This window comes from Mugil cephalus, chromosome 11, assembly GCF_022458985.1.
Source record: "Mugil cephalus isolate CIBA_MC_2020 chromosome 11, CIBA_Mcephalus_1.1, whole genome shotgun sequence".
In the NCBI taxonomy this organism is placed as follows: Eukaryota; Metazoa; Chordata; class Actinopteri; order Mugiliformes; family Mugilidae; genus Mugil; species Mugil cephalus.
The window spans coordinates 24,757,494-24,780,950 of record NC_061780.1 but is presented as its reverse complement, the minus strand read 5'-3'; the positions used below and the strand labels follow the sequence as shown (position 1 = coordinate 24,780,950).

Below are 23,457 nucleotides of genomic sequence, written 5' to 3'. Positions count from 1 at the left end.
AACCATCGAGTTCTGAGCCGCTCGATTAGAAAAGAATTCCATCTGCTCCCGACTGAGCCGGAAACACGAGGCTTCTCATTCACATTCACTCACAGATACGTTTATTATTCGGTGAAAAAGTGGACGGACAGAAGCATTATTATCTGATAAGTACATTAATACGCATATGCATTCACATATCCATTTTATTTTCCCCGTGATAACGAGTTAATTTCCTCCGTTTTCTCGAGATAACGAGTTATTTATGTCATTATCACATGATCTCACTATATTTAATTCCATAGAGTTCCATCGTACTGACTGATGGATGCTCCTGACGCTGTGATGTAGTAAAATAATGACCTACTGTCAGGTGAGCTGCTTTACCACTGATAATGATTACGTTTCTGGACATATCGGGAAAACAAAGCTTTATTTTCCAGAGCTAACGAGATAATTAACTCGAGAAAACTGAGGAAATTAACTCGTTATCACTGGAGGAAATAACATGCATGAATGCACGGCTGCTCACGGCCTCCGTACATTAGTCACTAAATATTAACCACAACTTTCACCATTAAACTTTTATTCATAATGAGAAATTTCTATTTCTTTTTTTTATTACTTTTTGTTAATGTGGAGTAGAAACTCTTTTCCTTTTGTAAAATATGGAAGTATTTAAGTTAAAAAAGGAGGGACTAGTTTCACTTCCTCACTCTCCTTTTGTTTCTTCTATTTTTTTTAATTTATCCTTTTTTTTGAATATATTCAAAATAAATAAAGCTCAAAGTCAAACACTCAACAATTATCAGGTTTGATATCAAGAAAAATGGAAATAAAAATCCAGGAAAAGCATCTTTAACTTTATTTATGCCGTTTTCTCTCTTTTTAACAGTAGAACAGAAGAAAACGCTGCGTTCAAGTGACACAGGATCATTTACGATATAGAAATTTCCTTCCTTTTTCTTCTAATACTACGATTATCACCAGTACTGATACACAGCTACAGTCCGTATGTGAAACCTATAAATGAAGAAGTTCAGACCTGATGATTAAAACTAGTATATTTACTATAATCTGCTGTTATTATCTTAGTGTTTGAGTGGGATCTGCGTAATCTTAAGGTGCTATAGTGTGATGTGGATGTTTCTCTGCTGAGATTCTCCTCCATAATAATCTTTTTTTTTTTTTTAACTATCCATCTTATTGGGTTTCTTTTAGAAGAAAACCTCCACTTCCAATGACCAGACTCAGACTTTTCCATTCGTGCACGTGCTGCTTTATTCCAAGCAGATTTTTACGTGATTGTTGTGATCAAAGAAGATTATCTCTGTCCAGATGCTTGAGTTATTGTGAAGTCTATGAAATATTTTAGCTGGAAACTCGGAAAATATACTCAAACCAAAAAAAAGACGAATGAAACCAGTTCAAGCTCGTTTTTTTTTTTTTTTTTTGTATTTTTCATTAACTGAAATTAATGACGGTCATAGTTACGTGACATTAAATATTCAGTCGTGATTGAGTTGCAATCAAAGCTTCTGCTTTACACGGCAATAAAGGCATGTTTGGTAATAAATCCATCTCCTCACACATACGTAGATCAGAGATCAGGAACCAATCTGGAAATAAAGAGTCCGAGAGAGAGAGAGAGATGAATAAATTCAGGAGCAGGAGGTTTGGACGTGTCGCACATCTGCTACTCTCCTTCTGCACCTATGTACAAAAAAAACAAAGAAATAAATGTTCTCCCGTAGACCGAAGGTAACGCAGGAGCTTAATTTATCCTTAATGTTTTCCACTGCGCTGCTTGTTTGACAGCGAACGCGTCCCGGCCCTGATTCATGCGGGTCATTGAACGCCCCGCGTCCTCGTTGGCGAAGGTGGTTTTCTGGCAAACATTTGTCCGAGCTGTTATTAATGGGTTCGCGCCGACGTCACGTGGGTCGAGTGTTTCGCCGTCGCGTCACAGCGGCCGCCGCTTTGAGGTCGTCGAGAATCCGAGCAAACAGACGAATCTTCTGGCACGCGAACAAAAAAACACGAGCGAACACGACCGCTCCCACATCCTCGTGACTGAGAATCTGGAGACCTGATGGATTTCCCTCCGAAAGTCACACAAATCACAGCTGCTGCCGAGGAAAGAGCCTTAACGACATATTTGCGGTTCTGGGGGGGTGAAATGTTAACACTCTTAACATTCTGTTGCGAGCGGCGAAGTGAATAATAACCGGTGAGTAACGTCCTAAAGCACTGTCCCCTTTTTCTCTCTGCTGGTTCGCTGTAAAGAGTCCGTACCTGCAGACCTGGAGAGGAACGAACCGGCCGAGTATCGCTGCTGTGATCGCTGACCTTTCCGGTAATAAGTCCATTCCCTCCACAACAAAGCCAAACGGCTTCCCAGAGTGCTTTGAGGCTGAGGAGACTGGACTGTAATTGCGTCTGAGTTTGGAGGAAGAGGCCGTAAAATTAAAAAAAAATCACAAAAGGCTGCAGTTTCTCCTCATATTTATTTATTTTTTTACAGTTTTCTCTGCCTTTGAACCAGTTTGCACGTCGGCACAATCCATATAATTACCCAACGTGTTTTTTTCACTTGGAGTTTCTAAAGCTGCTTCCCTTCATCAGTTATAATTTGCACGTGTTGGCTCATATGATAATTATCGAGGTGGTTTAGGAAGTCGAGGACGGAGGATAAACTGCGTATTTGACCAGTTTTTGGTTTGAAGTGATTATTTCATATTCCTCGTTGCATCATCCTTCGCTCTGCACAGCGTTTCTTTGTTGGCTAAGTGATTTTTTTTTTATGACTCATGATGTTGTGCTGTTTTCCTTTATGCAAACCGGGTGTGTTATGGTAATTGTATACGCGTCTGCATTATTAATTTCTTGCCAGAGGCAAACATTTGCACTGCGTCAGACGCTGGCAGCGCCGAGCAGCGGCACAGATGGAGGGAGGGAAGAAAGACGGAAAGAAAGAAAGAAGTGCTTACACCACCAAAAAAAATACAACTGTGTTGTACCTAAAAAAGCATCCTGCAGGATTAGAAATGATTATTTACAGCTTTGTTTGCATGACTTTAAACTTCCTGAGCCACTTCCTCAGCTCAATACTCGGCTCTTTAGATCGATTGAGCCCAGCGTGCGAGGTTGGTCCGTCTGTAGGGATAAAATTTTTATTATTTCCTTTGACTTCTTTGCGATGCATCCGTCTATCCACTCACCCTCAGCCACCGCTGCTGCCGCTGCGGCCGGATGAACCTTCCGGTCAGTAATTGCAGTATTCATCGTACAGATTAACAATAAAAGGCTTGATTAAAAAAAACAAACCGTGTCATTTGAGACAATAAAGACGAGGGAACAGAGGAAGGAGGTGTCACCTCGGCTGTCGAGCTGCTCAGTAATTGGTCTTGGAGCTTTTTCACGGTCGGCTGTGGGGTGGGGTGGGGGTGCAGGGGGGGTGTTAAGGAGATTGCTTCGTTATATTTCCTGTTCTGATAACCACAGCAGCTCCTCTGATACAGAAGATCTTAACTGAATGAGGGTGAATGACCAATAATGCAGATAATGGCTTTATTTGTAGCTTAGCGGCGAACGCTAGCTAGCGCCCAAACACTGATTCACGTTCAATTACTCGTTTACGCTCCTGTTTTATTCATCAGCCCCTTCGCTGCAGCTCCGGCCTCAGAGAGTCGTTCACCTGCTTCGCTGTAAAAGCAGAAACACTCCGGCTTCGTGTCTGATTGTGATTGCATGTTTTTGTGACCTCGTGCGTTACAGTAAGTGAAAGTAATATTCCACTAATCTCATCTGGGTTTGAGCTCAGAGTCGTGGTGATTACGTCTTCTTTCCTGGGGCGTAGTTTTTTTTTACTAAAACTGTAGAAACCATTCGTGCCTTTCCTTCCAACGCTTCCCTACGCTGTCAATCTACGCCCAGTCGCCAAAACATTAGGTACAGCGGTGAAAGTAAATCCATTCTAAAATTACAGTCGCGCTCTTTGTACCTGCTCTAATAACCAGTTGATGTTGAAAGGTGGTGATTCAACTTGAAGGTGTTGTTATGTAGCCTAGTCCAAAATAATAGGAACACGTGTCAATACAACGCAGTGGAGTCTGGTTGTACGAAGAAAACCATTCAAACTGTGAATCGTGTTGTGGAGAAACTGGTGCAGTTCAGAAAACATGTCGATTTATTAAAGCAAAATGACTTATTGAAGTTTAATGTGGTGAAAAACCAAATCCAAAATGAAGTTGAACTGGCTCAGTACACACATAAACATACATACAGTCGTATGTCGGTAACAGTGGTTATTGAAGAGCTAAATGTAAAAAAACAAAAAACAAAAACTTGAGTTTGCAAAATGAGCTGCAACATGAGGAAGTGAATTAGTAGAAAGGGTGTGAAAGCTTCTTGAAAGATTTCTGTGAAAAGAGGTAGAAGGAGCTATTTTAGTATTTTTACTCTGCGGTTGCCTCATAATGTCATAATTTTCACAGATTACCCAACGCGAGCAGAATAATGTGGTGAAGCTCCGTAACGGACATCGTGTGTTTTCTTAATAGACTCCTGCAGACGCGGTCGACAGTCAGACGGCCTGTGAAGACTTTACCCAATTTCTCCGACAGTGAAGGATTCGTGCATTGTTTGTCTAAATAACAGTTTCTGTAAGAGTCCATTTGCACCCCGCAGTCACTTAGAAAGCACAGAAGACGGTTTGTTCCTGCTGTTTCCCTGCAGCTGTGTGGTTTTGACTCTTGCATTCTTTAATAGCGCTCGCTCGCAGTGTCGCCTTTGATGTTTATTCTGGTCTGACATTTTTGCTTGCACCGACATGAAATCAGTTTGCTAGTTACTGGTGGTAAATATGTTTGGAACGAAATCATAAATTCGTGTCTTCTTTGAGCGACTTAACCGGATCCCTGACGCCCGTGGGAACCGACTCTGGGAGACAAAAAAAAAAAAAAAAGAAAAATGACGAGAGCGATTCTTACGTAAAGACTCTCGCACAAAACATAAAGGTTATCTTTTGGCATTGGCTCCAATCTGCAGATTATGTTTCTACGAAGTAAGGCAGCGTGGATGATTAAATGGGCAAAGGACACTGTGGTCTAACTACTTCATGGGAGGAAAAGGTCACTCAATATATATGGAAATTATCGCTGCTCTCTGTGATCGCTTGGATCGGCCTCGATGGTTTTTAGGAACCGAGAATGAAAGGTGGAAAATGAAGGAACTCTGTGGTGAAGTGTCTTCTTCCTATAACGGGAAGAAACTATTTTTCTGTTTCTTTGTTCAGATGTGAAGTCCATCTCTTTGGAGGTGACAGGTTCTGGTCGTACATACCTATGTCCCAAACATCCCAAAGACAAACAAGCAGCTCTGAATCTGGCTTTTTTCTGCTTTCTGTTTGAAAACAAAAGAAAATCTTCTTTCCCCAAGAAGTTTCAACACCATTCACCCCTCGAGACCTGAGCCTCTCACTGACGGTGACTTCGTTAGAGCACCGTTAAAACGGGAAGTGGTTTAGGTTAGAATCCAGCCGTTAATAGCAATTAGTGGCACCAGTTTCTGGTTATTACAGAAACAAGTCGAGCAAGTTTCTGACGGGGTTTTACCCACAGAGTTTCCTATTAAATCAAAACTTCCCACCGGTCCCTTAGGACTGTAACAGCTACTTGGATGAATCATCGTCCCAAAACTCCTAAAGTAAAGTTGCCTTTTTAAACGCCGGTCATGGCCTCAAAGATTGTGAAATCGAAGATTTTCCGTCTTGCTGAATGTCCTGTAACAGTCCCCCTCTCCTCTTAACTCTTCAGCTACTTAAAACTCTCAGTGAAGTCTTTAAAGTGTCTGTCTTTGTCTTTGTTGAGGTGGAAAACCTAACAAGGTCCTTAAGAGGTGCTCGCTCCTTCTCTCAGTTTATGACTGAATCATGGCGACTGCACTTTGGTTGATTGTGTAACGGAGTCGATTTGCATGGAATATTTTAGCAGGTAGCAATGTTTAATAAAATAACCTTCCCAAAAACGTCAAATCCAAGGAAATTTATTACAAAGCAGAGACTGCTTGTCCTGCAGAGGGCAGTGATTCGACCAGTAACTCAAAATTGACGAAATAGAAGACGACAAAGTGGTTTCACAATTACTGCAACTGAGTAGGGTGATCAGATTTGAGCTATCACATGTGAAACCGTGAACTACACTTATGTTTCGGCATTGGTGCGGTTGCCGTGGTAAACAAGGAAGTTTGTGACCAATTAAATGTTTAAAGAAAGGCTATCGACCAATGACAGTAATTCTACAGAATTCTTACCATAATCCGACTTTAACTGGACAACTTAAGTGCATGTAAACATGTTACTTGGACTAAAAATGGAGTTTTCTTTATCCAATTAAGACGTACAGATAATGGGATTAGAAATTCATTTTCTCCAGCATGTATACACCTTAATCAGACTTTAACTAGACAACTCGTGGGGGCACGCTCCACAACCGCTGCACTGTCGGAACAAAAACATCCAAGAAAGACGGTCGAAGAAGAAGAAGAAGAAGAACGTAAACAGAGCCGGTAGAAGAGCCGATAGCGCTAACTATTATTCATCTGGTTTTTGTGTAAATGCTGGTCTGACACATGCACGACTATTGTTTATTTTATGGTGTAATAGGTCAACGGAAAGGGGGCTGTATTAACCCACTAAAAAGACACATATCGCCACCTAGTGTGGAGGAGGAGGACATGTTCCTGTCAGTTATTCGTTTCTCCGCTGCATGTAAACTGGGACAAGGACCACATTCAGAAAGTCGAATCATGAGCATAGATCGATTCAGCTCAAACGCTCTGAATGCAACGTGAATGATACTGAGTGGGGGGAGGGCGTGACTAGTTTGTGAACGACACAGAGAAACACAACGCAAATTCAAAGTAAACACGTGTGAGGCTCTAGTAGAACAGAAATAAGTCTGAAATTCCACCCGGACGCATTTTTAGGTCTTAAAAAAAAAGAGGACGTGTCCGGGAAAAGGAGGACGTCTGGTCATCCTGAAAAACTGAAACGACTCCCAACTGTAGCTGATGTGCTGAATGTTTGGACCGTTACAGCGAATTTAGTCTGTGGTTGGTTGGTGGTTGTGTCCTCATCAGTTGTTTTGTGAGAGCAGATGCTAATTACTAGCTAGTTGCTGCACTTTCCAGTGCATTTACATGTCGTAAGCAGATAGTTTCTACACAAACAGACCTGTTAAACCAATGAAGATGTAAATGAACTGCATGCTCTAAGTTGGTGTAAACAACCATTAGCAGTGGTTTTAATCAGTATGAAGGTTGTTGGTTCTGTCCTCCTAGCCGGCTGGAGTTTTAACAAAAACATCTTCTCCTAATTGCGCAAACTGTTGTTTAAGATTAGTATCTTTTGATATAACTTCAAGTGTGATTTGGGTTTTTCATGCATAGATATCGTGTTCAAATATGTCATTGTTATAATTGAATAATAGTTATTCGTAAATATCTTTTATATTTTAAAAGTTAACCAAAAGATGAATCGACTACCCAGAAAATAGTTGACGTATTAATCGAGGACGGCCCTCGACTACAAAAACAATCCCAGCTCCTCCTGCCAGTGGAAAGAACAAACGAGCAGCTCAGATCTGTGGTTAAACTCTATTTTGGAGCTGTGTTGTGGAGGAAGCTGCACAGCTGTCAAAGTGGGTTCCTACATGAGCGTAATCTCAGAGGACAGGGCAGTGGGAAGATTCTCACGGACACCCGCGCACTAATGTCTCCCAGACCCCTGAAACAAATGACCCAGATACTCAGTGAATCCAGGCGTTTGGCTGACAGTGCACTGCAGATGTAGTGCTCCTTACACAGAGGTTATTGTAATTTCAGCCTGCAACAAAGCCCCATGAGCAGCGCTCGTCCAGCGGTCATGTTTTTTTGTGCAGGGCAGGTCTGTCTGGCTTGAAGAGAAGATTGTTTTTCCACGGAGGCAGAGGAAGAAAGACAGAAGTGACAGGTGCATTTGTCTGACCGTCAGTCTCTATTTCAGGCCTGGGTGTTGGATAATTGCGGGTTTCTTGTTCTTATCGCCGACTTCACATTGATCCGGATTTTTTTGTGAAGCGCCGGCCGAACGTGACGAGACAGAATCCCAACTCTGTGGGTCTAAAAGTTACACAGTTTACGTTAGAGCTGCACGGTTATGGCCAAAATGATTATTATTCGGATCAATATTGTAATCATGATTATTCATCATAGTAGGGAAAACATCTGTATTTTTATTGCATTACTTTTAAACAAACAATAACAGTTTTCAGTGCGAAATGAAACTTTAAAGTAGAACAAATGCTTAATAATAAAAAATACGTTAAAAAAAAAAGGGCTGAGGACACGGACGGGGATTTAGTGAAGCAGCGTTAGCTTTGGTCGGATTTTTTTGTAGATGATTGAACACATTAGTTGTGTTACCCTGTGAGTCAAACACAACTCTGCTGCATATAACTTGTTCTTCTTTCACGTTACTCGCTCTAAATCCAAAACAAGTCCAGAGAATGGACGTGCATGCTCGTCAGTACGCTGAGTAACGCTGCAAAGTGCGCTCGCCTGTTATTTAGGTGACTTAACGAAGCCTTAACCACGACTTCGCCCCCTGGTGGTCGGCTGACTACTGGTTGATTAGATGCAGCAGAGGCCACGTTTTAAATGTAAATATCACCAACGATCAGGTTCATTTAATCGTAGCAGAGTAAATCATGATCACAATTAAAAATTTGATTAATTGTGCAGCTCTAGTTGACACTCTGACGCCTTGATTGGCATCTACGCCAATTGAGGTGTTTTAAAAATGATCGCATCGGGCTTGAGCCAAGCCGGACCAAAACCATGTCCCTATAGGTTCAAAGCAGTGGTTGGACGGCGTCAAAGCTGCAAAAAAATCGACAAAGAAGATGAGGAATCAGAATCACATGATTGAACATGTGTGCTGTGTGGAAGAACTTTACATAAGTCAGACAGAAATATGTGAATTATTCAGTGTGGATGTTTGGTGGTAGTTAGGAGATCATTAGTAAATTTGATTCACCACAAAAAGAAAATGTATGGGGTTGGATGAGAAGAACATTTCTGGAGACTTGGTCAGGACGCCCGTACCTTGATTACAAACTAATTAGTCTGAATTGGAACGTGTCAGCTGGAGAGCATAATATTTTACATAGCTATTACCACAGAATCCTGAGGCTTTTAACTCCTGACACTCATTAATTACAGCCTGGTGAATGGGATGTCACGCCAGCGCTCTGCGGCGCGTCTCGCCACGGCCTCACCTCTCCTCTCCTCTCCTAAAAACCGATAGCCGAGCGAGAGACCGACCGGCCGATCCTGAATGAGCTGGCCTTCAACCAGCTGCAACAAAGCGCCGCAGGAACGCCCGAGTCGACGGGGAGGAGGAGGAGGAGGAGGAGGAGGAGGAGGAGGAGGAGGTCTCCAAGCAACAGCCAGCGGTGGCATGCACATTCAGCTATTGACTTAGCCCTTTATCCACAGCCGTTGTGCGGTTGTCAGATCCCCTACAGCAATCTCCGCTGCTAAGTGAAGACCCTCGGCCGTGCCCGCTCATCTTTTATCTTTCCATCATGTCTCTTGAGTTGTTATCGTCTAGATACAAACTCATTGGCCTTCGAAACGAAGTGAGCATCTCCTTCTATCCGGGGGTTTTAGCTTGGAAATGGAACGGACTGCACCGTCTTTGTCTTTTCCTGTGGTGTCAGGGAATCTTTTAGAGAGAGTGTGCAGCGGTAATGGAAGTGTTACCTTGAGGTGTGTGCATCGAAAGAAACGTAAGAGTGAGTTTCACGGAGGGAAAGATCGCCTTGAGCAAAGAAAATAAGCTGTTCCTTTCAACAGCAGCGAATGTGAAAAATAAAGTAATGTGAGAGCGGACACGTTTGAAAAGACGTGCAGCTCTCATCGGCCGCTCAGATTAATACTATAATTACAAGCACATAACAAAACGGCTTAAATAAACCACTGGAGCTCGTACAACGTGTCGTTTGACCTCCTGCCTGCTATTACAGATAGCATGAGGAATGATAACACTGTGAATAAAATGACAGATTTGCGTCGTTATGAAAGATGTTTTCACTAAACTAATGTTGTCATTGGTTCCAGAAGTTTGTGGTATTTCCTCAATATTTGATCTCCACATGCTGCGTATGTCTTTGCTTTGTCTGACTCTTCTTCTTAAACCGATCAGTTTTCAGGCCTGGTCGGGCTCCCATGGCTTCAGCTTCCGTCATTTCTTTGCCTTGAGGCCGCGGCAAGTTTTCTTAAAAGAGGATGGAAAATCAATCCAAGAATGATTCAAATCTGAAAGTGGACTCTTATAAACGAGTGTTACGTGACTGTAGCAACGATATTGAAAGAAGCTACGACCTGTCTCTGTCAGTTATTTAGGCAGCTTTATGAAGCTTTAACCGTGAGATCGCCCCCTTGTGGTTTGGCTGACTACTGGTTGAGAAACTGCTTGATGAGATATGCAGCATTTTAAATGTAAATATCGCCAACAATCAGATTAATTTAATCATCAGCTAGAAGGTATTGTCGATTTTGCAACGGAAGAATTTTGTCATAAAGAGTCATTGAGACACAAAACAACCTTAAATTGACGACATACAGATTCAGAATTATGACAAAGAGTGTGTGAACTGCCAACAAAGAGACACAAAAACTACTTCAAAATAACTACAAATGAATGAATGAACAATAACTTGATCACCCTACATCATTGTCCAGAAATCTTCCTTATGTCATTTACCAGATGGATTTTCCACCTCCACTGATGAAAAACTAAAGCTTGAACCTGAACAATATCTGAAAGATTCCCTGACAACTCGGAGACGTAGGAATGTAAATCTAGCTCAAGGCTGCGTTTCCTAGGACCAGTGTTCAGACAAATGCTGCTGCTTCGTCCAATTTAATAAGACGTAGCAGCAAGAAGCAGCGCCATTGATTTCCCATTTCAACTTTCTTAGAAAGTGCTAAGTTCTTCCTATAAACCAGTTTTTAACCAGTTGATCGGCCAAGTATTATAAATAGTTGTGCGCCACACTTTTTCCTGAATATTGCCGTCATGTCGGCGCACGTCTGGTGCACGGGAGAAATGAAAACGCACTAGACGGCTTCAAGTGCTCGAATGCAAAAAAATAAATGAAGAAAACATGACACGCCTTGAAAAAATGCATCCCATCAACTAATCAGGAAGTGATGCGTCAGTGGTTACTAAGGAAGAGAGAATGGTTGGACAAAAATGCGTGACGCATTTCCTGCATTTTAATGGAAACACTTATAAAGACGTTTGTTGTTTGCTAAATTTCTACATAAGCTTTTAAAATTTACACTTTAGATTTAAATTCTAAGTTAGAAAAATGGTTTGTTCAACATGTTTGTGGTTTTCACAGTGAAAAAATCAAACTTTTTCCTACTCGGATTTTATGTTTTTGTGTGGTTTTAGATCCAAAAATAAAAAAAAAAATAAAAATATGAGTTTGTGCTGAAAAGGATGAAACCAAACACGGCAACGTGAACCAGTTACGCTCTCGAATCCAGAGCGTTAAACTATTAATGAGACATAAATATAATATCTAACATCCAGTATGAGCAGAGTAAAGTTTATTTAAGACGTCACATCAGTTCACAGCAGCCTGTTATTCTCAGACATGATTTAACAACTCGTGGTGATAACATTTTAAACCTTTTATCTTATCAGCCACTAAAATATGTTGTGATCCGGCAGGAATGTGACTCGGCTACTGCTGCATGTTTCTGAGTCATGTTGCTTTCGATATTACAACAACTCTGTCACTTCACTGCCTCCATTCAAACGTATGAGAGGGTTTTATTACACAGAAGCCGAATTTATTATAAATCCTGGAAAATTAGCCAGTGGTTGAATCCAGCATCTGTGCTTTGGCCTTTTATTTAATACAACGTCCAGGAGGACGATAAATTATGACAGTTTAGTAGATTTAAAGAACTCGTTCGACTGTTTCTCATCTGAGAATTTTTCCAAGTCCAGAGCGGACACTCGATAAGTTGTTATTTGGACGGATCGTTGACGTCTCGTCTCAAAACCTGATCAGTTTGTGTCAAATCGTGATGGAAAGATTGAGCTCGGGGACGGACGAATATGAGCAGGGGATTGTAATGTGGTTTACCCTCACTTTATATTGTTATGACAGGCACAAACCGCCGCCTATCAGATGTTAACATCTGTCTCTGTGGGCCTGTAAATCCTTCTATTTTGAGGTCATTTCCTTTAGTTGGCTCTGACATTTCTCTCTGTACTAACAAAATGCAACAGGGTTTGTTTGGAGGAGAAATAAAACTTGCAATTGTGGTTGTCTTTTGGACACGCTGTGCTGTTTGTGCTCGCCAAAACAAATGGAACCAGTGTCAATATCCCATAATTGAAATAAATCTTCCTTACAAATGAACCAGCGTGGTCCCTGAACAGTGTTTTTACTTTTTGTTTTAATTCTTACACAATAAATCCAAGGTTTTCTTTGAGTCCGAAACAATAATAGTCCAGATTAGGGAATTTTTTTTTATCGGTTCAGATGTGATTCCCCCAGAGAGAAAAAAACGCGATCGTAATTAGCTAATTAAAAAATGATAAAGACGGGAGCGGTGTGAAAGAGTGGCACAGTCGATTAGTGGAAAATCTGTGCGTGTGTTGACAGCGAAGTGAGGAAGGAAATGTCTTATTTCTATTTCTGGAGACTGATCTATTGTGCGGGGCATGTCTGCAGCCAGATGCTACAGGAAATATCTGCCTTTTGGTTATTTAGCTTTTAAGTAAAGGAGACATCGCAGCTTGCTCGGCTCGGCGGCAGCGAGAGGTTAGCGTTAAACACCGTCCCCCGGTAATGACATGAAATCAGAGGGATTGTTCATTGTCCCCAGTCTTTGTGATCTGGACGTTGTCCCGGTCTCCTCCGGGCTCGCTGCCAGATCAGGGTCTTAACCACAAACAACGGTGGTGGTGAGGGGGAGGGGGGATCCCTTAATATGGAAATGGAATTAATTACCAGGCCTATACAACAGATGTGACCTTCAGCCTCCGCGCAGAATAAATAACTCGAACATGAAATCATTTTTACACCGCTTTGACCTGCAAATCCATTTCTACACAGCAGCTCTTTTCTTATCACGTTTAGAGGCTTTGATTTTTTTTTTTTTTTTTGCGAGTTAAGAAAAGTACAGTGAAGGTGGTTAAGTGAAGGGTCACTGCAGATCTCACCCGCCCAAGGCCTCGGACTCTTTATGCTTCTGCCTTCATGGAAAAACATGCAGGAACATCAGAACCACAACCAATAGACCCTGTGAAGGTTCTCAATCATCCACGTGATGGTCATTCAAAAGGGGTTTGGGTTAAACTATTACCAGTAGACCCCTTCATGATGTCACTGTGACGTCACTGTGACGTTAGCTGGAGGCAAAGCTTGAGGCAAACACTGTCACTGTCGAGCGCGAAAATGTCAACTAACTTAAAGACTTCCAGTCGTAGAAAACTTTGGTTGAATGTGATTAAAAGGATTGTGATGTCAGGGAAGATTAATATGTAACGTCAGTTTCAGCCTGAATTGTGACTGAAATTACATTAGGTTGATCGTTATTTGAAGGATTCTTGTTACATGCTAATGCTAACCGCTAGCTAACGCAACGTTAGTTGTATGTTTCAGGGCAGAAGTTGCATTTACTGCGTTTTATTACCTCCACAGTGGTTCCACTTATTTCTGGTAATATATTGGTAGGAGACGCGTCGCTTGATAAAGACAGACCCCTTGTGTTTGTATGGACAAAAGTCATCGTTTAAATTCTTCTATTGCAACTCTACTACTGTTTGCACATTTTTTTGTTTAGCTGCTGCATCGTAGGCCTTTGAGGAAGGTCATTTAAATCCTGTATTGTGTTGCACGTGTCAGAATTGACAATAAAGTTGACTTGACTTGCACACGTGTACTCAGGACGTTGTTATCGGCATCTAAGGATTTGTATTCCTTCAGTTTTTCTTTTGTGTAGATGCTGAGTTTCTCAATCAGATACGTGTAAATATTTGGCCATTGCACGTTGTACAGTCCTGTCAAATCATCCAATGTCAATGAGTGATTTCACAAATTACATTGAGTTAATCATTATTTGGGGGATTCTTGTTACATGTTAATGATAATGATAACCGTGAGGGGCGTCCAAGCAGAAGATGCATTTACTACGTTACTCTCCACAGTGGTTCCACTTACTTCTTGTAATATCTTTGTTGGAGAGGCTTCACTTGATAAAGACAGACCAGACTTCGTCCCCTGTGTGTCCTCCTTTGGTCAAATCGTCCATCCAGTGAGTCAGAGTGTAGAGGTCGGTGAATAAAATAACACTCACAGTCTCGGGGAGTGAGTGTTTTAGTATATTCTCTAAAATATGTGTGTTTTTCTCATCCATCGCTGCCAAAACAGTCCGTTGAAATATGCTAACAAATGTTCACAGGCTACATTGTTTTGAGATTATTTGCCTCCAGATAAGCCCCGCCCCTCAAAAAACATCACACCCTCCCAGTGGACACTTTACAATGTATGTTTACAAGGTTTTTGCAGAATTACCTTTATGTATATATCTTTACCGCTCTATTTTTATTTTTTTATGGTGCTTATTCTTATTCTCTATTGTTTTATATTGCACGACTTAAACCAATAAAGGATTCTCGTCGCTTATAAATAAAGTGACTGTCAGTAGCAGGAAATTCAATCTTTTAAACATGATTTTGAAACATCCTCCACGGCTTCGGCTTTTCCCCCATATCTCGATCATTAACTTGTCAGAAGGAGCTAACACTTAGCGCCGTGTCCAGTCCAGCGCTGATTAACATATTCACTCGTCTTCGTCTCGTTTTTCCAGCGCCGGCCCCAAAGGAGACAACATCTACGAGTGGAGGTCGACCATCCTGGGGCCACCGGGCTCCGTGTACGAGGGAGGGGTCTTCTTCCTGGACATCGCCTTCACGCCGGACTACCCCTTCAAACCCCCCAAGGTCAGCAGCAGCCCCCCCTGAGTTATAGCTGTTAAAAAATATCGCCTTTACACTGGAAATGTGCAGGAAAGACGCTTAAACGCTCGACGGCGTCGAGGAATGTGGCTCTAAATTACTCCTCATTAGCTTTATCTTCCACTTTACACACAATCATCCACAATTTATCAGTTGTTAGTGTGGAAATTATGATTGTTGACACTTTAAATCGATGCTGCAGGTGAAACTTTAAAGAGTACGACCTCCTTTCTTTCCCCATGAAGTTGTTTTTTATCAGATAAACAGGATCAGGCAAACGAGCGTCTCTCAGATGTAATTATTTTCTTGGTCACATTAAGTTGTTCTTGTTCGTCACGTAAAATAGAAAAAAATAGTCTCATTTAATGAATGAATGGACATGTTTAACAATATGTAACCATCTGTTGAAATAATGATTATAAATGGAAAAAACTAACAGAAGCAGCTTGTTCCAAAAGGAGTAGGAGGAAGACTTTTCCTTGTTCCTCCTCCTTTCTTTCGTCTCCTTCCTTCTTTGATCTTCTTCGTTCTTCTCCTTCCTCCTTTCTTCCTCTGTCTTCTTCCTTCAGGGAAACGTGCAGTATTGACTTATTTATTTATGTTTCCTCACAGATGCTGTAGATTCAATAGGAAATGATTTCACCGCTGTGAATAAATACGTTGCCACCGAATACTTTTTTATTTATTTAACTGTTAATTATATGAACGCACGTTTCTTTCGACACCAAAGAGCCTCATTCATAATAATCCTTTAATTAAATAAAGCTGTGTAATTATCTGTTTGTGGTCCAGGAGACCGACGTCGTTTCAAGGACGCGGCGTCTGTTCCTCAGTCACCGCACTTCTTTTCATTTCATTCACCGATCGTCGGGTTTGATGTCAGGGACGATCTCCTTTTTAGTTCTGAGCCGCACCCGATTACCCCGTGGCTCTGCCGTCATTTTCTCTCCCCCTCTGTTATTTCCACCCTCTCCCTCCTCTCTCCCTCCTTCTCGGCCTTTGTGCCGTGTAACCACCAGCTCTGTGTGTTTGACAGCAGACTCAAACAAATCCACAGGCTCCGGCCCAGCTCTCCGTGGCCAGAGGGGCCTTGAGTGTTTCCGCCCCCTTCAATACCTCCTACCCCTCCAACACACTGTGATCTGAAGCCAAACTACCCCCCCTCCTCTCCCCTCCCTTACCACCACCACCACCACCACCACCACCACCGCCGCCGTCTCCCTGCACACACAAACCAAACGCTGCCACAGAAAAGCTCCACTGAAGCTCGGTGGCTCAATGCTGCAAAGATCCGTTTAAAAGGCGAAACAAAATGACAAGTCCACCAGGTTGTGTTTCTGTTCGGTGATTTTTCCTTTCTTTTTGTTGAGGTGGAGGTGGAGGTGGTGGAGGGGGAGAGCTGGCATTGCTGGGGTCTCGTTAGACGTTTCCTCCGGAGGGTCGGGGTCAGAGGGCGCCAGATGTTGGTGATTGCAAACAGAGGTGTCAGGTGTCAGGACCAAACAGATGTGAAGCCGCTCTAAAGGGGTTTTTGTTGCTTTGGCTGTTGGTTCCTGAGGAACATGCTCAAAGAGGCGCCGCATCGATTTTACTCCATGCTGCCCTCTGCTGGTGGGACGACTCGTTGGAATTGGATTTTTTCTGATAAAAACGCAGCAGTAAAAATAATCAAAAATGAAAGAAACTGTGACAAATTGTGTGAAATGGCCCAAAGTGGATCCATTATACTGGAAAACAATGACTTATTGTTCTTTATGGATTCAAAACTAGTCTTATTTTAGTCTAAACTGCAGCCATTGTGATTAAAACGTCACTTTATTCGAACAAAGTGTAAATAATTGACTGTGAAATAATTCAAATAATCAAGATTTTTCATTACATTAAGTCTTATATGACTGAATATGTTTGACTTTGGGCCAATTGTATGAATATTATCACAAAGAAATACAATAAGTGAGTATAAGCCCAAAGATCTTGATAAGTTTTATAATCACAGTGGATGATTTTATGTTATTTTATTAATAAATTTAAATCTGGAGCAGATAAAATTTCTGTCCTTTGACATATTAATTAAATATAATCACTTTAAATCCTGTTACATCTCGTTATATCTCGTTATCTTTCAGCACAGGTGTTTTTTAACGTGGGACAGAAATAATCTGGATGATGAAAGTTTTTGAATCAGGTGCTTTTTACCAGATTTACCAGAATGTGTTCGCGTTCCCCAGAGAGAGAGAGAGAGAGAGACGCTTTTGGGAGAAAACGAAACAAAAGAAAATGGGAAGTTGAGTCAAACGGTGAATTCACCAAGAAAAAGAACGTCGACTCCAGGAAGTTCGACGTCGATTGAACGCGTCGGGTTCTTGAGCAATAGGAAGAGTTCATGAGACGGTTTGACTGTTTCGTAGCGCAGCTCATCTCATGTCTCATTTTCTTAATTTCAGAATATTGCTCATGATTTCTTTTTATTGTTAATCGTTTAAATCTAAGGCGTTATCTTCTACTCTTCCACACAATCATCCATGGAAATTTGGATCATCCACACTTTAAATCGAAGCTGCAGCTGAAACTGGTTGATGTTTGCAAACAAGCATTGTACAAAAAAACCCACATGAAATATAGCAAACAAATTTTTTATTGTATTTGTCTATTTGTGTGGATTAATTCGACTAATTATTGATTTTTCTTATTTTTCCTACTTGGTGCAGGTCTCACATTTAATCCATAATTGTCTTAAAAAGTCTTCACTTGTTCAAACCTGCAGAAACTCTGTGAAACACTAACACACAAACCTCCAGTTCATCTCACCTCTCATTTTCTTATTTTAAATTAACCGTACATGAAGAAATAACGACTCGCCTCAAATACGAGCCGGGTCAAAGAAAAAAATAACATGTATGTCCTACTGCGTGTTAATGTCTCGGCCAATTATAGATGTAGTAAAACACAACTACCAACAGATGGCAGTAGCTGCATTAAAATAACAGAGAGCTTTAGCAGCGTGGTGCAAAGAAGAAGAAAATTTGACGTGAACTCTGAGGAGAAGATTTTAAATTTATGCAGCAGTGATGTTTGATACCACAGATTATCTTTCTGATCCGATACTGAGGAAAATTCAGGCTGGTATCGGCGATACCGATGCAGTATCGATATTTCACATCACTGACATGCAGAGCAGAATACGAGACAGGAAGTTACACTTTAATATGAGAATAAGATGCTGTAAAAACCCTTCGTTGTTCTGACACCAGTGCTCGTGTTCATACGTCTGAACTTTGTGTTGTTGGTGTGTGTGTGTGTGTGTGTCCAGGTGACGTTTCGTACCAGGATCTATCACTGTAACATCAACAGTCAGGGTGTGATCTGTCTGGACATCCTGAAGGACAACTGGAGTCCAGCCCTCACCATCTCCAAGGTGCTGCTGTCCATCTGCTCCCTGCTCACAGACTGTAACCCAGGTACGTGCTCCTCCTCCTCCGCCTCCTGCTGCTCCTCCTCCTCCTGCTCCTCCTCCTCCTTCACCTCCTCCTGCTCTTCTTCCTCCTCCTCCTCCTGCTCCTCCTCCTCCTCCTCATTCTTGTCCTCATCCTGCTGTTACTTCTCCTTGACTTTACCCTCCTTCTCTCCCCGTCCTTCTCCTCCTCCTCTTTCTCCTGCTGCTCCTCCTCCTTCCCCAAACTTCCATCCTTCTCCTTTTTCTCAGTCCTCTTCTTTTCTCCTCCTTCTTTCCTCTTACTCCTCTCTTTTCCTCCTCCTCCTCCTCCTCTACTCCTCCTCCTTCCCCCACTTCTCTCCTTCTCCCTTTTCTCTTTAGAGCCTCCTATTTCTCTTCTTTCCTCCTTCTCCTCCTTGTCCTCCTCCTCCTCCTCCTGCTGCTTCTCCTTCATATCCTCCTCCTCCTCCTGCTCCTCCTCCTCCTGCTGCTCCTCCTCCTTCACCTCCTCCTCCTCCTCCTGCTCCTCCTGCTCCTTCTCCTCCTCCTTCTCCTCCTCCTGCTCTTCCTCCTCCTCCTCCTCTGTCTTGCCCTTTCCTCCTCTTTCTCTTCCTCATTCTTGTCCTCATCCTTCTGTAACTTCTCCTTGACTTTACCCTCCTTCTCTTCCTCCTCTACTTCTTCTCCTCCTCCTCTTTCTCCTGCTGCTCCTCCTCCTTCCCCCACTTCCATCCTTCTCCTTTTTCTCAGCCTCTTCTTTTCTCCCCCTTCTTTCCTTTTACTCCTCTCTTTTCCTTCTCCTCCTCTTTCAACCACCTCCTTCTCGTCATCCTGTACTTGTACTCCTCCTCCTCCTCCTGCTCTTCTTCCTCCTCCTCCTCCTGCTCGTCCTCCTCCTGCTCCTCCTGCTCCTCCTCCTGCTCTTCTTCCTCCTCCTCCTGCTCGTCCTCCTCCTCCTCCTCCTGCTCCTCCTCCTTCTCCTGCTCTTCCTTCTCCTCCTCCTGCTCCTTCTCCTCTGTCTTGCCCTTTCCTCCTCTTTCTCTTCCTCATTCTTGTCCTCATCCTGCTGTTACTTCTCCTTGACTTTACCCTCCTTCTCTCCCTCCTCTACTTGTTCTCCTCCTCCTCTTTCTCCTGCTGCTCCTCCTCCTTCCCCAAACTTCCATCCTTCTCCTTTTTCTGAGTCTCGACCCGGGCCTCTTCTTTTCTCCCCTTCTTTCCTCTTACTCCTCTCTTTTCCTTCTCCTCCTCCTTCAACCACCTCCTTCTCGTCATCCTGTACTTGTACTCCTCCTCCTCCTCCTCCCTCTGCTTCTCCTCCTTCCCCCTTTTCTCTTTAGAGCCTCCTCCTCCTCTACACTCTGTTCTTTTCCTCCTTCTCCTCTTTCTCTTCCTCCTCCCCCTCCTCCCCCTGCTTCTCCTCCTTCCCCCACTTCTCCTCTTCTCCCTTTTCTATTTAGAGCCTCCTCTTTCTCTTTTTTCCTCCTTCTCTTTCTCCTCTTCTTTCCCCCCACACTTCCCTCCTTCCTTCTACTTCTTTTCCTCAAACTATAACTTTATTCTCCTCTTCCTCCTCCTCTTTTCTCTCTCTTTACTATTTGCTGATTATTGTGTCTCAGATTTAAATGTTTATTAGTTTCACTGAATCAGATCTGAACCATAAATAAATAAAATAAATTTACATATTAAAACACATGTTACCAGCAGAGACGAGCATTTGTTTAAATGTCCGTTTAAATGTAGCGTCTCAGCGTTAATGGAAGTCGGGGAATAAACCTCAGTCTGGACGCTTTGATTCATTACAGGAAGTCCTTCATTAGCAGAGGCAGTAACTCGCCTCCTCTCGGTGACTTTTAAAGATGAATCACGTTCGTCAGCGTCTCTGTTTCCTCTGACCTGAGACACTCTGCGTCCTCCAGCTGCACTCGCTTCACATAAAGACCCTCTCGTCCTGCAGCACAGATTATTATTAACAAAGAGAAAGCAAAGACACGCGTTAGTGGCGGCTGATTACGGCTGTAACTCAAATAAAATACTCCTCGGTGAAAACATTTTAATATGACAAGTCTTCACGAACATTACAGGAGCTGCTCACTCAAATCCGTTTACATATAAACTCACATTTCCTGACATTTAATCCTTCATTTAAACGCCTCCATTCTCAGTCAGTCAGCTTCAACTTCCAGGTCAAAGCCTTTAAATATGGAATATTCTGTTTATTTGCACTTCTGATTTGATTTTGTTGTTATTTTTCCACATACATACGTTGAAATGTTGTTATAGTGTAATTTAAGTTTTTAATTTACGTGTTATATGGGAACTACAAGCGCATGTCGCGCTAACAACGGCTAAAAACAACCGTCTGGCAAAAACCAAAACAGAGCCAAACATTTAAAAATAGTTCAAACTTTTGAATACTTTTTATAAATTTCTGCCTCGTGTGATCATGTAGATTTGTAAATAAATAATTCAAGTTATCAGTTCCATTTACAATTTGTGTAATTTAAACAAGCTAAATGTAATTTAACATTATAGCAATAATATTATTACCGAGTTACATTAGGTCAAGGTGAGAGCTGTCATGGACACGGTCGTCTAGTTTCCAGACTTATGTAACTGGGACGTTGATAACTCAGGTGTGACGTCATTGCTAGTGCCAAATTCCACCCTGCAGGTAAATGGAACGCACCTTATATACACACACACACACACACACACACACACACACAGGACACAGGTGAAACCAATCAGGGCAGGACACACAGGGAGGAACCAACATGAGAACAGGAAACCGAGGAACCTACCAAAATAAAACACGACACTCAAACACATGTTCACAGATAAATGACGGAGGCTCAGTCTGTCTCGCTCTGTAACAACAGCTCCACCCAAACACTATTGTCTTTTTTTGTGCCGGTCGAGTTTCCACTTTCTGCTTCTCTTTCAACAACCGAAACGTCTCAGAGCCTCCTCGGTTCACCTTTGTTTCATGTGTTTCATCTTTAATCGATCCAAAACAACAATATTAGAAAACTGTGGCTATAAAAGCCTAAACCGCCTGTTACACACCTACACGATCACATCAGTAACGCTCAGCGTTCTCACATTAGATCGATTCATTTGTTGATTCTAGTTTAGATTTATTTTCTTTCTTTTTAAAAGGCTCATTGCTAATGAACAGACGTCGCTTATTGATTTCTAATAGTGGTTGAATGAATGAGCTGAACTCCTCTTCCACACACACACACACTTTAAATGTGACTTTATCTGTGTTCACACTAACAAAAAGGAATGAGGGTAATATAATTCAGATTTAGTGCAGGATTATTACATTAGATTGCATTATATTTCCAAGGTGTACTTAATAAACTGGCAAGCGAGTGTTTATTGTTTTACTTTCAGGCAACAACATAGGAGGCAATAAATTAAGTGTCTATATCAGCACTTATTCTAATGTTCTAAGTTTAGTTTTAATGTCATAAACTTACTTTGATCTTCAATGTGTTTTAATACTTATTTTTATACATAAACTTTGGATTTTTTCCACATAAGATTCGTTGACCTTGATTTTCTACATGAAAATGAAACTTCATGTAGAAACTCTGGGGTGATATTCATAAATTCTGAGTATTTCAAATAGTGGTTAAGAAGATAAGATTAAGAGGAAGAAGATGACTGACTTTTTCCAACGATGTTGTAATTTTATTTAAAGAAATTATAAGCTGTTATACACAGTCTGTAATATTTTACTGTAGCCGAGTATGCACGATAATTTCCCCTCACAATACGCTCATTTTAAGCTTCTGGTACGATAATTTGTTTGTCGTGTGGCTGTGGTGCAGAACCAGCGCTAACGTTAGCCTAGCGGCTAATCTTATCCAGACCCGATTGATTGCATAAATACGGAGGGAAAACCACGAAAATAAACATGAAAGAAAATAAATAAATTAACCAGTGCTTCTGTACCTGGGCGGGATTTCAAACTTTTTATTTACAAGGATTTTTAAAACTGTCACGTTTCTACTTTTTAACTCGACTAAACGAATGTTCGAGATCCGAATAATTAAACGTCCTCTCTGTCTTTCTCTGTTCCAGCCGACCCTCTGGTGGGAAGCATCGCCACACAGTACCTGACCAACAGAACCGAGCATGACAGGATAGCCAAGCAATGGACCAAGAGATACGCCACATAAACCTCCCCCCTCCTCCTCCCTCCTCCTCCCCCCTTTTACCTTACCTCCCTCACCCTTCACTGAACCTCTCTCTACCTCTCTCACCCGTAGTCTGTCAAAGCACATTCACTAAGTGCATCGGTATAAATGCTCTGTTCCTCTTCCTCCTCCTCCTCCTCCTCCTCTTCGTCTTCTTCCTCCTTTTATCTACCTTTTCTGTGTACATATATATAAAAAAAAAAACTAAAAACTTAAAAAAAAGTCCTTTGTTCCTTGTTGACTTGAAAGCTTCTTTTTTATACAAAGAGTAGATTGGGATTTTTATTTTCCAATATCTGAATGTCGGAAGTATTGTATTGGAGAGAAAAACAAAAAAAAAACAAAAACCAGAATATTATAATTATCATGCGCGTCGTCCTCCAGCTACTATACAGTATGTATTCTCTCTCTTTTTTTTTTTTTTTTTTTTTTTCCTAGTGGCACCTGGAACAAACATGCAGAATATCCTCTTCTTGGTTTTATTTTATTTTTTATTTTATTTTTATTTTTTATTTTCCCGTCGTCGTTCCGTTATCTGCATGTAGCAGGAAGGTTTGAAAAAAAAAAAAGTAAAAAAAAAAAAAAAAAACGATCCTTCACGCTTTTTAAACTTCCTCTGATTTTGTTTGTACTGTATGTATTTTTTCAAAGGCTTTTGAGGCAGACCGCAAAAGTATAGGTCTGCCTGTGAAAGAGGCAGGACTTGTATATTTACTGGCTACCCGCCACCTCTGCAATTGCAGAGT

The 23,457-nt window shown here is 41.7% G+C and overlaps 1 protein-coding gene across 1 annotated transcript in view; it reads left to right on the top strand.

The window, feature by feature from the left end:
* Positions 1–23,159, top strand: part of ube2e2 (ubiquitin-conjugating enzyme E2E 2) — a 33,325-nt gene extending 10,166 nt beyond the window's left edge. Inside the window, exons 4-6 of the mRNA XM_047598563.1 lie at positions 14,920–15,052; positions 18,378–18,525; positions 22,596–23,159. Coding sequence (XP_047454519.1) covers positions 14,920–15,052; positions 18,378–18,525; positions 22,596–22,693 — 379 coding nt within the window. The 3' untranslated portion in view covers positions 22,694–23,159. The remainder of the gene's footprint in view (positions 1–14,919; positions 15,053–18,377; positions 18,526–22,595) is intronic.
* The last annotated feature ends 298 nt before the right edge of the window (positions 23,160–23,457 follow it).